General features: G+C 38.5%; 1 protein-coding gene across 1 annotated transcript in view; it reads right to left on the reverse strand.

Annotated features, from left to right (window-relative positions):
- Positions 1-14,623, reverse strand: part of LOC117407233 (serine/threonine-protein kinase 24) — a 45,041-nt gene extending 30,418 nt beyond the window's left edge. Inside the window, exon 1 of the mRNA XM_059029031.1 lies at positions 13,820-14,623. Coding sequence (XP_058885014.1) covers positions 13,820-13,861 — 42 coding nt within the window. The 5' untranslated portion in view covers positions 13,862-14,623. The remainder of the gene's footprint in view (positions 1-13,819) is intronic.
- Between the last annotated feature and the right edge of the window lie 3,801 nt (positions 14,624-18,424).

Consider the following 18,424-nt stretch of genomic DNA (forward strand, 5'->3'; position numbering starts at 1 on the left):
GAGCAGAGACAGGGCTTACTGTACTGTACACTCAGTCCTATTTCCATACTACAATGATGCTGTGGTAATTTCAAACTGAACAGAATAATTCAGTGACGGGAAAATAAATGAATGCATTTATGAATGAATGAACAGACTGAACACAAACAGAAGGATTTGTATATAAATTCAGACAGTGCGTGAGAAGCTTTTGAACAGATGTCAGCCAAGAACAAGGCCAATCATCTCCTCAGAGAGCTGGCTGAAATCAGCAACATTTGACAGATATTTGAGCGACTGGTCAAAAAAATGAATACACAAGAGAGCCAAAATAAACCTCTCAAAATAAACCTGCTCGTGGCTGTCACAAGACTGATTTTCTTGTCTTCTGATTGGTCCTCTACTGGAAATATAAAGGTTACATCATCACACTTCAGGCCTCTCTACTGTAAGCAGATAGAACTTTAGAGCTGTCAGTCCTTTTCATTCCTATCTTAGTATTGTGTAAAAATGAGGAAATCACTTTGACTCATACTTCTGTCCGTTGGGTCCTGCATCTCTGGTTAAATGGATTGTAAACCGGAAACAAAATGGAAGTGAACAAGACAGCGGGATCTGTGTCATTGATAAAGAATATAGCGGTGTACTCTACCAATTTTTAAGACAATAACTCGGTATCATCAGCCAATCAGCGTCCAGCTCTAGTGGGCTTCGAACAGACAGTAGATGCTTGCTAGAACATGGCATCATTTGTAAATCAAACTTAACATCAATCCGCGCAAGTAATGGCTTCTTCATTTTGACTTGCTGTATTGAAAGCTCAGTTCATATCTATAGGACAGCAAATCCTTAAAACACAATTGGTCCAAATGTATTTTATCATCCACCAAATCCAGCCAATCAATACTTTGCACCGATGGAAGCAACCAATCCTGTACCTGCAACTGCCAAGTCAGCCAATCACAGCCTGTCATCTCGACTGGAGCTCATCTTTCAACAACAGCAAACTGAGACACGGACAATTCAATAATAATGCTCCACTGGGATATCTGGCACTGTCCAGATAAACCATAAGCAGCTCTGGCAAGTAAAAAAATGTATTTGTTTAATAAAGTAATTTTTTCTCCAATTATGTACAATATGTGATCCTATGAACATTTTAGCAGCTCGGGGTGCATAACTCCAGTCGCAGTCAACTGCCACACGGTAGAGCCTTCATCGACAGGCACTACTGCTCAAGTGTTTGCTTATTTAGATTCTGCTGGTTATACACATATAAAATACAGCAGTCCCGCGCTAAACTGAGGACATGTTACCTGGTGTAATTAAGTGTCCGGTTTAAAAAAAAAACAAAAAAACACACATTTACACTGCTGAATTTATTGTAATTATTGTATTTCCCTTTTCGCTAAAATACCGTATACAGTATACAAATAGTATAATCAAATGAATACCCAATGCATTTTTCTGCTGCAAGTTATAAATAAAGTTATAAATAAATCATGCCTTCTCTGTACACATTACTGTAGAGTTCGGAAATACAAGAATATTTTAAGTTGAAACTAAAGGAATTTAGTGCACTTTCTTGTGTAAACCCAACTATTTTAGTACACAAAACCAGTTGCCACATTAACAATCTATGGCACTATACAGTACCTTACATATACTGAACACAATAAAGCAATAATAAATACATTTAAAATGTACCTAGAATAGTTTATAGTGTACACATGGCTGCAAGAACACCACATAGCCTACCTGCTATTTTCAAAATAGTCCACAATTGTTTTCTGTTGGTGTAGCATATTTTGCACATAGGGTACCTCCATTTTCCCCAAGAATACCGAAATTGATACTGAACTTGAAGCATTTATTTTTTGTTAAGCTGTTTTGAAAGAGTGCCCACTGCTGCTTTCATTCACCGCCTTTTCTCAACTAAATCTTGCAAAAGCTTGGGGCATCGTTAGGGCGGAAGTGGCGGCTACTCTAATAATCTACAAGTACTAATTAAATATTACTAGAACAGATGGAACACTTGGAATTACTTGTGGAATAATTAAAACGAAAAATAGCATAAATTCAGCAGTCATTAAATCGTATAATGAATACAATATCGTACATTTCCGAACTCTAATTATTTTTATAATGCAATTTTTTTATTGTGACTTCTGTTCGATACAATATTAGAGTTATCGTAAATTGTCCCAACCCTACTAATAAGACACACCTGAGCTTGTTACCTATACACTGTGACTAATCAAGCTTGTAGTAAAACCTGGAATGGGTGAAACTGCTATGCAATAGAAGTCTTATTTCCTTCCCTAAAGCATTAGGTCTTCATCTTCTGAAAAACAAAAAGTAACATGGCCACAATAAGACTGCTTTTTTAGGTCACAGGTCAAAGTAAAGGGTACTGTTAGATTTTGGAGGACATCCAATCAAGAACCTGAAATGCTTTTAAGATACACTGTAAGCATAACTACTAAAACACAGATACACCTTATTTGCAATAAACACCACCAATAATGATAAAAACACCTTACTAGTTCTCTTTGTAAAAATGTACAAAATAAATACCATGCAACTCTTCTGCCAATTTTGTGTAAAAACATCCCTGCCAAATAAAAAAAGAGGGCATTCTATTCAGACAACAATCAAATTAAATAAAACAACCCCTTGATTTAAATAATTAACTAAGCTGTTTACCAGTTTTCTGACTAAAGTGGACTATAACTTCAAAACCAGACATCCTATCGGAAAAAATGCAGAGCTTGAATTACACTGCTTGAAAAAACAATATAAAACATACATAAAAGTGATCTTATGTGCTAGTCTGGTTTTGCTAACAACACCATCGACTTCATCTCAGTTTTTTTTTTTTTTTGCACTCCGAGGACTGTTAATAGCCTCATACTAATACAGTGCCTTGCAAAAGTATTCAGACCCCTGACCAATTCTCTCATATTACTGAATTACAAATGGTACACTGAAATTGCGTTCTGTTTAATATTTTATTTTAAAACACTGAAACTCAAAATCAATTATTGTAAGGTGAAATTGGTTTATGTTGGGAAATATTTTTAAGAAAAATAAAAAACTGAAATATCTTGCTTGCATAAGTATTCAACCCCCACACATTAATATTTGGTAGAGCCACCTTTCGCTGCAATAACAGCTTTAAGTCTTTTGGGGTAAGTATGTACCAGCTTTGCACACAGTGTCGGAGAGATTTTGGCCCATTCTTCTTGGCAGATTTGCTCCAGGTTGTTCAGGTTGGTTGGACGACGCTTGTGGACCGCAATCATCAAATAGTACCACAGATTCTCAATGGGATTGAGATCAGGACTTTGACTGGGCCACTGTAGGACATTCACCTTTTTGTTCTTGAGCCACTCCAATGTTGCTTTGGCCTTGTGCTTGGGATCATTGTCCTACTGAAAGGTGAATTTCCTCCCAAGCTTCAGTTTTTTAGCGGACTGAAGCAGGTTCTCTTGCAGTATTTCCCTGTATTTTGCTCCATCCCATTCTTCCTTCAATTTTAACAAGATGCCCAGTCCCTGCTGATGAGAAGCATCCCGACAGCATGATGCTGCCACCACCACCATACTTCACTGTAGGGATGGTGTGTCTTGAGGCATGGGCAGTGTTAGGTTTGCGCCACACATAGCGCTTTGAGTTTTGGCCAAAAAGCTCTATCCTGGTCTCATCATCTGACCACAAAACCTTTTCCCACATCGCAGCTGGGTCACTCTCATGCTTTCTGGCAAACTCCAGACGTGCTTTCAGATGGTGCTTTTTGAGAAACGGCTTCTTTCTTGCCACCCTCCCATACAGGCCAGTGTTATGCGGAGCTCTTGATATGGTTGACTAGTGCACCATTACTCCACTCCCAGCCACTGAACTCTGTAGCTCCTTCAAAGTGATTGATGGTTCTCTCACAAGTCTCCTTCTTGTTTGAGCGCTGAGTTTTGAGGGACGGCCTTTTCTTGGCAGTGCCTGGGTAGTGTGATGCAGCTTCCACTTCCTGATTATTGATCCAACTGTACTCACTGGGATATCCAAACAGGATATTATTTTGTACCCTTTCCCTAATCTATGCATTTGTATTACTTTATCTCTAGCTTCTGTAGAATGCTCTTTGGTCTTCATTTTCCTTCCGATTCACAGCCTGACCAATGATCCTTCAACAGTGGGGTTTTTATCCAGAAAATGTGACAGCAACTTTAATGGTTCACAGGTGGAGACCAATGGTAAGGTAATTGTGTCCTCGTTAGGGCAATTTCTTTCATCGGTGTAAACTGGGAGCTTCCACAGCACAGGGGTTGAATACTTATGCAAGCAAGACATTTCAGTTTTTTATTTTTCTTAAAAATATTTCCCAACATAAAACCAATGTCACCTTACAATAATGGATTTTGAGTTTCAGTGTTTTAAAATAAAATATCAAACAGAACAAAATTTCAATGTACCATTTGTAATTCAGTAATTTGAGAGAATTGGTCAGGGGTCTGAATACTTTTGCAAGGCACTGTATTTGAACAATGCCAACTATTTTTTTGTGTCAAGACTTTAACTGCGTCTGTCCCCGACACCTGTACTTCAGGATACTGACCAAACCCCAAAACGCAAAGCTTTTTGAAATCTCTACTGAACTGATTTAACTCAATTCTACAGTATGAGGACGCAGAAGGGCCGCTCACCCTGAGAGGTCCGGACCGCCACCACTGTTGAGAGAATCCGATTTGCTCATTAGACACAAAATAAGGCTGGGACAGCCTAAAATAAGAGGAGGGGCAAGCTAACAATGTGCTACTCTTTAATTACAATGGAAGAACTGTGGAAATGTATGTGTTCAGAAATGACTGCTCCGCTTTCCTTTCAACAGCAAGCTCATGAGCTGTGGCTGCCGAGGCGGAAGAATTAAAAGGGGAAGTGAGGCTTAATATTGCAGGTCTGTGAAGCACGGAAATCCCCATTGTCTGTTAAGGCCAGTTTCTTTCTGTAACAATGTACTATACAGTATAGTATTGTACATCAGTTTGTTTTCAAGGCAACAGCTACTCACAGAAAGAGCCCTTGGTTAACCCAAGTAGTTATAATATTACAAATGACTTGTCTTGGAGTACCTAACTGGTTAATGTTGTATTGCACCCACTTATACTTTTTTGGTTCGATACTGATTTTTCCATCTTCATATCAGAAACTGATTGAGATTTTTCTTTAAATTACACAAAAAGTAGCAAGATTTCTGGCCTCTTAAATTGAGATTGAAACCAAACCAAAATAATTTTACATTCCGCCAGAATGGTACAGTAAGCCAATAAGTTGAATTTTACCAAAGAGGCAACATCTGTATTTGTCTACATATTGAAATATTCAACATTTATTACAGTAAGCGGTAACCGCAGCTCTCCAGTCCATTGATCCTTCGACCCAGATACCGATTTGAGATGTTCTTCACAAAACTACAAGGATTACCAAGGTAATTTGCTTCTCATATCTGAGACACTATGCTTGTCTATCACAAGAATCCTCTGTGCATCTCTAGGGTTAATTGCTGTGAGTAGTTATGAGCCTTGTTCCACAATTCTACATAACGGTTTTCCTATATATATATTTTTTTTTTATAAAATCGCCTTTGTTGGAGCATGAGTTAAAGCAGACTATTTTCAAAAATAAAAAATACGCTATGATACCAGATTAAAACATTGCTGTAAAAGAAGGCATCAGCAGAAGCCTTTCCAATTTTTAGTTTTACCTCAAAAAATATCTATTGTTTGCAAAGACATGGACTGTGAGAATATCCTACTGTACTGTACACACCGTGAATACTGTATTTTGTTAGGGTTGTTCTTTGGCGAATGGAGTGGTCTTTAAAATTACCTTTTTTTTTAATCAAATCAACATTGTGCGACACAGGACACTAGTTTAACCAACTGTAACATGCACCTGCACAAACCACCCTGCTTTAATAGGCAATGCATATTTCCATTGTAAGTGAGAGGCAGTGCTGCATGGCAACTCATAGTCCGTATGATAATCCTGCTGTCCGAATATTCAGATGAAAGATGGTACTGTGGAATAGCTAAAGGAAGGAGCAGAGATTTGGGGTTCAAATCCAGCCCTTCCACAGGCTATACTGTATGCAAATCAAGTCCTCTGAATGTGCCTGTCAATGAGATTTCCTAGCTGGGCTACATCCAGTAAGCAAAATATTAAGTGTTTATTAATTCAAAATGTATGAGGATGTGGAAAATAACAATCATACTAATCAGAATATCCAAATAGGTTGGTTATCATGTTTTTCCTATCACACCCAGAAATGCATATTCAGAACAAACACCTCAGTGTAAATACTCACTTATGTGTGCTTTCTCAATTTGAAAAACCATTTAACTTGGCACAGTGAGGAGACTACTCAAGGGTTTTTGTGGATTTGGCAGATAGAGTAATTCTCAGTCAGGAAAAGATTGTAACAAAGTGAACCACTAAATGTAGCCCTGAACAGAAACATTTCATTTTAAAGAGGTCACAGAGGTGAAGCACTGCTATTTGTAACATGTTGGTCAATGTACCATGAGAATGGAGGCACCAAACCCAGAATTCATCTGCAGTTTTGACAGCCAGCAGTTTTGAAACAATCGCTAAAGCCTCCTGAAGCTCTCTGTGAACTAGTCTGTTTAATCAGCTCAAAGTCAGAAAACCCCCAATTCTGGTCAAGAGAATGGCAGCCCTGATGCTGCCGGCAGTTTTTCTGCATTAGGAATGTTTCCCTTTCAGTCCCAACCCCATTCCCATGTCAGGCACTCTTCATGACCACCAATCAGGAACTTCCTCTTGTCTGCAATGCCACAACACAAATACCACACAAGGTTCGACCAGGTAAAAACAAGCTATTGTTCGACCAGGTAAATACAGCTATTGTATGACACTAAAGTCCCAGGGAGCAACATGCTTCAGTATTCTGCATTGACAACTAGGAACCTAGAAACGCACCTTCACCAACTGTACTCCTTACATTTATTTTTCTGTTCTTGAATCCTTTAAAAACCTCACAGAAGGTAAAATAGACAGGCATGAAGCAATGAAACAAGTGCTGTGATCACATGTGGTGTACAGCACATTAAAGTTATGTCATGGGCTGTATCTTACATGCAGAAAAATAAAATAAAATAAATAAAATAAATAAATAAAATCGTAAAGACTGAAAACAAAACAGGGGGCCCCGAGTGGCTCTCCCACTTAAAGCACTGCCGTGGGAGCGCAGGATGAGTCACACAGCTTGGACGACACCAGTTCACGTCCAGGCTGTGCAAAGAGGCCGAACTTTGCTGGGGACCTCGAGGGGGGCGTCACATCGGCTCTGACGCTCCCGGGGTGGGATATGGGAAATTGGCAGGGACTTATTCTCCTCATCACGCAACAGCAAACCCTACTGGCCAGACACCGAGCATATTCAGAGTGGATAAGAATCAGGGTTGATCTCTTGTCTTCTGGGATCGGTAGCCTGCCCACTTCTGCTCTGGATTGCTTGGCGTAAAAGCGTCATTAGTTTTTGATAATGCCAACACTTACAAAATACAGTACCATAGCAGATATGAATCCTACTTGTGAATCCTACTTATGAATCATAACCTTCTAGTCCCACAGAGCAGTGAAGAGAATCCATCCCTTGTGCTAGCTGGTAGATGATCCTGTAGCACACTTCGGCTCAAATGAAAACCGACTTCAATGTTGTATTTTTAGTGTGTAGATAACCTTCTAGTTTCCAGATACTGTAACAATTAAACAGTTTTTCCATTCCTTCTGAAGGCGATTCCAACAGGATGTTTCTGTAAGCTACAGAACAGCAGTTTTTCTTGTCACCCATATACTGTGTGCATGTGTCCAAGGAAACACTTATATGACTTAACAGAAATGACATAATCAGTGCCATTGATCTTAGAAAACCTGGACTGCTCTGTTCCTTGCAAGTTTGGGGCTGCATTTCTGCAAATGGAGTTGGGGATTTGGTCAGAATTAATGGTCTCCTCAATGCTGAGAAGTACAGGCAGATACTTATCCATCATGCAATACCATCAGGGAGGCATCTGATTGGCCCCAAATTTATTCTGCAGCATGACAACGACCCCAAACATACAGCGAAAGTCATTAAGAACTATCTTCAGCGTAAAGAAGAACAAGGAGTCCTGGAAGTGATGGTATGGCCCCCACAGAGCCCTGATCTCAACATCATCGAGTCTGTCTGGGATTACATGAAGAGAGAGAAGCAACTGAGGCTGCCTAAATCCACAGAAGAACTGTGGTTAGTTCTCCAAGATGTTTGGGCCAACCTACCTGCCGAGTTCCTTCAAACACTGTGTGCAAGTGTACCTAGAAGAATTGATGCTGTTTTGAAGGCAAAGGGTGGTCACACCAAATATGGATTTTATTTAGATTTTTCTTCTGTTCACTCACTTTGCATTTAGTTAATTGATAAATATAATCTATTAACATGTCTATTTTTGAAAGCATTCTTACTTTACAGCATTTTTTCACACCTGCCTAAAACTTTTGCACAGTACTGTATATATATATATATATATATATATATATATATATATATATATATATATATATATATATATATAGCAGTGACCAAACATGATTTTTTTTTTTTTTTTTTTTTGGAAAAGCGGTTTTTTTTTGTTTTTACATATATTCTCATTTCTACCACGTATAATAATATGCCTAATCCTGTTACATAATATTAAAGGAAATTTTGTGGCCTTTCATTTGATATGTTACATGCATGCAGTACAAACTATCCAGTAGTTAAACATACATAAATGAAAACAGTGAAAAACAGGCAGAAATCCCCCCAGCACACAAAAAATGAAATTCAAGCCCTGAAATCTATTGTAACTTTCATGTTGCTATTTCGCAATGTATGCTTTTTGATTTAAAAAAAAAAATTAAAACAAATTTATATAGCTTGAAGTATTCTCATGCCTTCCTGGAAAAGTACTATAGCCACCAGAGATGTCATTTTTATCAGTTCATGATATTTTACTTAAGGAAAAGTATCTTCTAATGTGTGTTTTCTTTCCAGCGCACAAGAGTGTAGAAGGCAATGCAGCATCAGCAAGCTCCAGTTATTTCTCTCAAGCCCCTTTCACACCGCTACTGAGCCGTCTTAGAGACGTTTAATAAAGTATTTAAAATCAACTGTATGCCGGTATAATACCATCAAAACCCTTTCACACAGCCAAAGGGAGTACAACTTTCAAACCTGTCAGTCAACAGATCGTGTTCATGGCAAGGGCAATTCGCCCATAAATTACAGCATCACGCACCGTCCCTTCTATTTGTGAATTCACCTCCTCATCAGCCCGTAAAGTTAACAATTCCTTAACTTATTCCAAACTCCAATTACTACCTCGTTCTTGATCAGCCATTGTATTTGATAAAAGTTAACACCAGCGACAAAAATACCCAACTGCGTCCAGTATACAGTCACGTGGGATGTTGACACTCAATCCACGCCCACTATAGCACTTCAGTGCCGGCATAGCATTTCACACAGGCAGTTAAGACGGTTCAGTGTCATCTCTGAACCACCTCACGAATACTATAAATCACACATTATATGTTACTCACATGCAAAATTCGATCTTTTTATTTGTATTATGCAAATTACTTAAAGAAAAGGCGTTGTATTAAAATCCAACCAAATCTTTATACGTAGTAGGGATGTCACGGTATCAAACTTTGACGGTTTGGTAACCGTCAAAAAATATACCACGGTTATCGTCGTACCGCGGTATAATGTCATTTTTTTGTAATCCATTTTTAAATGGCTATTTAAAGAAATATACTCAAGTCATTTTTTAACAAGAAAAATAACTTTAAAGTTTTAAAACAAATACAACACACTGGTACTACAGTTCTATCAGGCACTACCTAACTGGAAGCAGTGTTCACTCCAGCTCACACAGGCTCAGTAAAATAATGCTGCTTTTTTATTTCAAATTACTGCGGAGAAACACCAAAATATTAACATTTTGTGGGCTCAGTCTGGAACGATAGGGGGTAAAGATGTGACCACTGCAACCGAATACCCTCTTCATCTTTATCAGTTTGGACGGCATCCTATTAGTTAAGACAGGGGTTTTCAACTGGGGGTACGCGTATACGTATATATATACACCAGTCTGACCAGTCTGTCAAAATTATTTCAGAAGGAGAATGTCAATTTCTTGGCAATAAGGCATCAGGCATTTTTTCCTTATTTTACATTGATGATAAATGCATGGTAATCATACATTTATTAAATGTTAAACATACTTGTGGCTTGTCGGCTATCATTCTCAAATGCAATGATTTATTGCTCTTCATTTACTGACGTCATTTGCACATTCTCTGTGTACCTATTAGGTAATGAATCCCTATCTTGAAGGCCTACTGGACCACCTTGAGAGGAGGTTCCAGCAGCTGGAAATCCTTGCTGGGGTCACAAGCAGCCAAAGGACAAAATGACCGTGAGTCATTTGCCAGCCTGAGGACTCTTGCAACCAAGTTCCCAAAGATGGACGAGGGCTCACTTTTTCAGGAGTGGTCATCCTTTAGAGTACACATTGTCTCTGGGATGCTCAAAGTGAGTCACGCAACATTAAATAATAAAATATCCATGTAATTTCTGCACACCGACTATTCTGACACATCCCATTCCAGGACAAGTCTCAGTTGGACATAATGAGGGAGGTGCCCTCTGAATATGATGAGCTGCGGCAACTCTATCCCAACCTGGGTCTGCTGGCTGCCATTGCCATGACCACCCAAGTCTCCAGTGTAAACTGTGAGAGGGATCTTTCAGCAATGAACAGAGTAAGGACAAAGCACAAATGGATTGTTATTGCACAACTTGTATTCACCCCTTTATGGAATTTAAATTATTTAAAATGCCTATGAAGATATTAGCAAATATGTATGGTGTAACCTAACCTGTACTCTTCACTCCTGGCCTAATTACAGGCAAAGACAGACCTGCGCAACAGAATTTGATTATCAGAAGGCCATCGCTGTTTTTTTCTCCAAGCCACGAAAAATAAGCTGCAGACGACACCTGCACTTTGTGCAGAAAATAACAGCAAACTTACCCCCCCCGCGCCCCCCGCAAGCCTATGTGATTTGTGACCGAATGTCTCGCTTTCGCGCATTGTAAGGCTTCAAGAGTCCTGTGCAACTCCAAGTGCCGTAAGAGTCTACCACGCTGCAATAAGTAAGTAAATATATCTATTCACTGCCAGACTTTGTGGCGTTTTGTGTCATTCATAACCAAAGTGTGATTTTCTGTTGAAAAAACAAAGGTCCTAAATCACTTAATTTGCATTTAACAGAATGCTATTTTTCAATCAAACTACTACGTATTTGGAGTGCAATATCCTTCAACACCATTGTGAATTGCTTTATACGCAAATTTACCAGAATGTTGGTTGTTCTACACAAGTGGATCACAATATTGTTCAGTACCATGCTGAATTGCTCAATTGTGCATTACTGTAAGCTCATTAGTGATTATTTTGCAAATGGAAAATGTGTATGCAGAAATAAATAGTGTTAGACATTAATGTTTTTTGTTACTGGAACACTTGTATACAGAAATACATATACTGTTCGACAATGTTTTTTGTTAATGGAAAATTTGTATGCAGAAATAAATATTCAATTATATACCTGCATTTAACAAATAAGCTTTGGTAAATCACAAGATTAACCAGTAGCATATATGTTTGAAAAGCAATCTATTTCTTCATAAATTTCTGACATTTACCACCTTATTTGGTAAATGTTGACATTTACTGGTAAAATTTAAGATTGACCAGATTCAGACTTTTACCGTAACATATATAATTTACCATGACATTTACTGTGCTGTATTCCAGACCTGGGGGAAAACTTCTCATCTCACTGTAATCAATCTGGACAGATATCAGGCAGAACGCTTGCTTCATTGGATATCAGAAAATGCTGCCATGCTTTTCATAATATATCTCGCCCACAGTCTCCAACCTGGCATGAACTGTGCGAATTTAACACAGCAACAAGGAAAAGCCAACAAAAATGACACAGATATAATTTTCACCACTGGAGACTTCTTAAACCAGTCTATAGCAGCAGTTAACCACAATATGTGTACTATAGCTTAATTTATAGTGGTAAAAGAACGAAGCTACATATGACAGAATTAAACCTTTCAGGTATGCTTTGGTTCAATGATAAAAAAAAGTCCCAATTTTCTTATTTTATTTATCTATTCATATATACCTGCAACAATGACAATGCAAACAAAGCAGGTACACACCATGTATATTCACTGTAAAAAACTAAGAACGAATAGACCAGACACCACCTGCAAATGGTGCAGATCACTGTACTACAAAACAAACTCCATCGACAAGCAGGGTGCACAAGGGAGCTAGAAAGAAACAGTTCATTTCTCAACGTTACATGACAGGCACACATAACCACAGCTAGTTCTGAAAACATTGTGCATGACAAACACTGCAATGTGCCTTTGTGTAGTGCACCTAAATACAGTATAACAGACGCCGTCTTCAGCCTTTCTGTAACACTGTACATGTATGGCATAAAAATAACAGCTGACTTTTTTGTTTACTTGGAAGAACTATTGTTAAGGTTAGCACTTTCACATACTGTAGTAAAAAACACTATTTAGCTAACGGTTTACATCCTCAAACACAGAATTTGAAATTGTCTGTGCAGGAAACAGTCGCCATGTCAACAGTAAAATCCCATGTTTAAACACTGGGATTTTGAAAACGTATTTAAAGAGTCTTAAGAGTACAGTCATCTGCACTTTTTTTTTTTTTTTAACCAGGACAAAGCATTTATTTTCCACTGATCAATAAGTATGGTATACTGTAATGAGCACATCGTACAGTGCACAGACTCCACTGATGATGCAGTGCAAATGGAAAGCTGGCATCCCACAAACAAATCAAATAGAAATACTTTCTGAACATAACCACCACATTTGTTTCTGCACACCTTATCCTCTTAGTAGCAATCCATTGCTTGACACACCCTAACAAAACCTAAAACTTGAATTACAGAAGGAAATACGTCAACAGCTACTTACATGACGTGTTGATAAATATTACAGAATTCATAAGTTATTCATCAGTAATCAAGCTGATGACTGTCTTGTTATTCGTCTGCCTCCTTCTGAATGTTTAATTTACTTTAGGCTTAAGTCTGTGAAGTCTAATCCAAAACCAGGTTTACCTGAGAAAACTTGAGCATAGGTATCAAGTTACCATCTAGACAGTGCCCCGAGTGTAAACACAGTACTGTAGTAAAAATTAACACAAAAGTAATTTAAATAGATTATGTGCAGGCCCCCTATAACAAGGATTTCAGTTTTGCTTGGTTGCTCTCACGAAGCGCATCTCGATTATTCCAGAGCCCGAGAAACAGAAATACAAACCGGTTTAATGTCACAGGCCTCAATGCCTCTGCACTTCCTTATATAGTTGATATTAGGTATTACGCAGAAAACTGCCACATCCAAGTAGTTGCCAAATACCATACCTTTTAAGACACAAAAATTGTTTACGCAAGTTTAATGTATGTTTTAATAAGGTTTTTTTTTTGTGTGCAAACCATTCTAATTTCCGTGTCACGATACAGTTGTTTACTGATAATGGTACTGCTGCACTATATAAACCATAACAGTCACATCTCTTCGTCATTTGACGTACAACACTCTACAATATGTATCACTGTAAGTTCTATTTTGTATTGTACAAAAATAAAAAATAAAAGGTGATTATCTTACCTGCATCCCAGGCAGGCCTGACTGCACAGGGGAGTGAGCCATGGCGTCGGGCAATTTAAATTAGAAATACAAAATAAAACAGACTATACAAATCCCCAATCTCGTTCCTTTAAAATTATTTTCGGTATATCCTGTTCTCCTCGATTTCCAGAACAGATCCTCCCAAAATCAAGATGCCCACAACAGTTAAATGATAAATCAGTCAAGATTGTGCCCAGTCTTCAACTAAGCAGCCCAGATCTGGTTTACACTTGCAGTTGCACTGTGTGTAAGGTTCCTTTCCTTTTTGGACTCTGATCAAAACATTCACCTCTGCAAAAACAAAATAAAAACAAATGTACGCCGGTTTAAATCAACGCATACTCATTACAGTCCTGCAAGTTTAAAATAAAAACGTATGCGCTTATGGCTTGAGGTTGCTTGACATTTTTTTTAGGCAGGGAACGCTGGCTTTTTCCTTGGTTAGTTTACAATTTTCCGCTGATTTATCTCGTACAAGCCAGGGTGCATTTGCTCAGTTGTACCCAGCGCCTGGCTGATGCAGTACCTGTGCGTCGTTAACCCACAGCAATGCTAACGAATGTCGGTCTGTGTTGTTATTATTATAATATTATTGTCTTGTCCTCCTCACTTTGCTCCAGTGCCCTTCGCCATCTTGTTAGCGCTGTCACTGTGACATCAGGGCGGATCAACACTCAGTAACACAACTCTACATGCAGGGGGAGCCCGACTCTCCGACTCGCTCGCTCCCTCCCTCGCCCATCCTACGGCTGTTGCTCAACCGCAGCTCAACAGATCTGTCCTCTGTGGATGGAAAGTGTCAATATGTATTTGTTTTGCCAAAACATACATTTTAAGGAAGCAAACATGTTAGAAGTGTACATACTGTACACAAAACCACAAATGATCAGTACATAATAATAATAATAATAATAATAATAATAATAATAATAATAATAATAATAATAATAATAATATCCAACTTGCACTTCACATTCAAACTGTACTGCAAAATATCTACTTACGGAACCAATCATTTAAAAATACACAATAAACTATGGGTAGAAGGGTTTCAGCCTATTATCTTGCAGATAAGCATGTACCTCTATTGTTGTTGTTAATGTAGGAACTTGCGTCCATAATTATGCTGGGTGTTTTGTGCGAGACTGATAAAGAGCTTTGAACATTTGTGAAGGTTCGTTAAATATATACTAATACAACGAGTTAAGCAAAGATTTGACACAACAGACTTGATCCCTGCACTGAAAAGTCCAGCAATTGCTGATGAGCTGGTAACCAGCTATTAGTTGTTACAGGCCTTTACTGGGCTCCCAGCAGGTGTATAAAATCCCAGACAAAAAATGAGTTCATTTTATAGCCTTTTCACACTTGCACACTGGAGCCGAGTCGAGCCCTCACGGTACGGCTAGTTTCACACTTGTTATTTTGTCTAGCCGACCCGGAACCGTGAAACTGGCCTGGCAAGATATCTGGTACTGACTCGGTGCTGAGCAAGGCTGGGGGCGGGTTTAACTCGTACTGTCCGAAACAATAAAGTCTACCAAAAGATTTCACAGTAATTGAGAAATACGAATAAACCACAGCGCGAACCAGTGTTGTGATGAAAATAAAATAACATAAAACAGGATTACAAAAAAACTAAAGATCATAACAAGCGCATCTGACCGCAAAAAAAGTAAATATTACGGTGGAATGGACGCAATTCTTGGTCACAGTCCTGCAACGACCTATATCATTTAAAAAAAAAATACCGTATATTAACATTTCATGTATAAAAACAAGTTGTAAAGAAAAATATCTTTAAATATGTTACATTTACGTTTTGTTTTTAATAGGTCTACTTTAAATATATTTTTCTGAAGTGTTTACTGACATTTTTCAAATACTATCTGTAACGTTTTTAAAGTTATTATTATTATTATTATTATTATTATTATTATTATTATTATTATTATTAGACAATCCGCTGCCACGTTTGTAGCCTACTTTAAATTAATTTACGATTTCAGGTTGAGTGCCTTTAAGTCAGATGACACTGGCTGCAACTCTATTGTCGTTTTTTATACACAAATAAGCTTACTTGATTTGATAAACGTCATGACCGATACAAGCAACTTCTTACACTACTTGGTTTGATTAGTAGTACACAACAAAATATGAAAGCTGGACAACTTGTTAATGAAAAAATATATATTGTAGCCTACTTCAATAGGATCATTAGCCTGCTATATACCAAAACAATAAAAAATAATAATGATCTGGTTCTCTCTTGCCTTTATCAATGAATATAATTTAATTAATAGAGAATAAACTACCTAGCCTAAGTTTAATTAATTGTTTTTGTACTCTACCAGCGGCATCTGTTGCATACACATCGCTGATAATTGTGCAGACTGTGAAAAGCAATCTTCGTGTTGGGGTGCGTATTATTTTTTTTAATCAATGTCGTCCTTCTGGACCTTTTGCCTTTTAATTATTAACCATTTAAATGCAAAACCATAACAAAACATGTAGAAAGGCTTTTTTTATTTATTATTTGTCTTGCGGTTGCCTTTAATTAATTTTTCTGTACATACTACTACTTTGTATATGATGTAGACTACATGAATGTAAACATCTGTAAGATTATTTTTGTTATTGTTTAGGATCAATAAGTATTTCAAAATTAGGTTAACATTTATATTTACAAAATTAATAATTAATGTAAAACAACATTAATAAAATATTATTAATAATAAATTAAAATACTTACTGTTAAAAGGCTAGAAAGTAAGTTGGTTAAACTCTCCTGGTAGTACAAGATTATTTCACAAAGTATGTGAATCTCTTTGCTCTCCCTGACCAACGAGCTACGACTGTAGCAAAATGCTTGTTTGAGAACTACATTAGGGAGCATGGCATTCCTGAAAGTCTGCACAGAGATCAGGGACATTAGTGTGAGTCAGCCCTCGTTCACCATCTATGTCAGTTGCTTGGTGTCAAGAAGACCAGAATAAGCCCATATCATCCACAAGGGGATGGCATGGTTGAACGTTTTAACAGAACTCTTTTTGATCAGCTAGCAAATACACTGTTAGAACATTCTGGTGACTAGGATGACTATGTAAACCCAGTTGCTCTAGCTTATAACACCTGCACTCACTCAAGCACTGGATTTACCTCAAGGTTGCCGGCCAATGTGATGTTCCGCTCTGAGCCACATGTAGTCAAGTCCACCCCTGGAACACTGTCAGAATATGTTGCCTTATCAAGAAGTTTGAAGTTGCTTTCAATTCTGCTGCCGAAAATAACCACCATGCTATGCTGCAGCAAAAGCATGCATATGACTGACATGTCAGGCATAACCACTGTCAGCAAGATGATCTTGTATGGTTACATGACCCTACTACGGCCCGAATGAAGCTTTCCCCTCACTGGAAGGGGCCTTAGGAGATTTTGGACTGTCTTGGATCCACTGAAGATGACCCAGATGTGAACTACAGGATTCGATACCTGCTGAAACCTACAGGAAAATCTCAGGTGGTACATTATAACTGCCTTCGGAAATATACCTCCCCTGTACCCCAGCATGTCAGGACGAGATTGGCAGAACACCAGTCTATCCCTAAAGAGACGCCACAGTTAACAGGTTTGTCGGGAGCCTTGCCCTTTAGATGTCCAGAACAACTGTCTGTGAGCAGTGTCCCTGAACAACCTCGGAGCCAGTCATACCCATCAGTGCCCATCTGTTTCAGCAGAGCAGACCCCTCACTCGCCACCAGGGACTAACTTGCACGATTTCCCAGTAACAGGCAGAGGGCCTACAGCTCCAACTGCAGAGGTTCTTAGGGTGGTATTATTGTCATTGCTTGCACCCCGGCACCACTTTATTTTACAAATTAAGCACTGGCTCTGCGGTTTAGTCCCTTATTTCTCAATTCCTGTGAAATCTTTTGGTATCATTTCAGACAGCAAGACACAGCACGTGATTTTAAAAGGAACATCATAACATCATAATCAACTCTGAACTGAAATTATAGCACCGTGTCAGGAAAATCCTGGGTTATAACACATTATTCCCCTTTTCCACCTGCACACTCTCACGGCTCGGATGGTTTTGCACTAGCAAGATACCCGACCCGAGCCGACCCGTACCGTGAAACTCCAGACTCGTATCATATAGGTCAGGGCCGAAGCAGGCTGTGGGCGGGGTTATTGCATTTCATCATCTCGCCAAGAAAAAGCGAGAAAAAATAGCTGACATCGATGTATGTAGACGAGAGGAAAGTAAAGGCTCGGGACGCTGATAAGGTGCAAGCACTGGTCACTCTCTGTGCTGATACGAATGTCCACCAACAACTGGAATCAAGTGTTTGAAACAAGAAAACAAGCTACCCAAGCCATACCAGGCTGGCTCGACTTGGCTCGGGTGTGCAGGTGGAAAAGACTAGCTGCTAAAAGGCTGCTTTTGTTTCAGAAATGTTTTGAAAGTTGTTCCTGTCATATTTCTACAGGTACTTTATTAATTTTATTTAACATGTATTTTTTATGGATTTTTTACATTGTCCCAGGGATTAGGCCCAATCATTTTTTATATTATGCTTT

Source organism: Acipenser ruthenus, chromosome 8 (genome assembly GCF_902713425.1).
Source record: "Acipenser ruthenus chromosome 8, fAciRut3.2 maternal haplotype, whole genome shotgun sequence".
NCBI classification, from domain to species: domain Eukaryota; kingdom Metazoa; phylum Chordata; class Actinopteri; order Acipenseriformes; family Acipenseridae; genus Acipenser; species Acipenser ruthenus.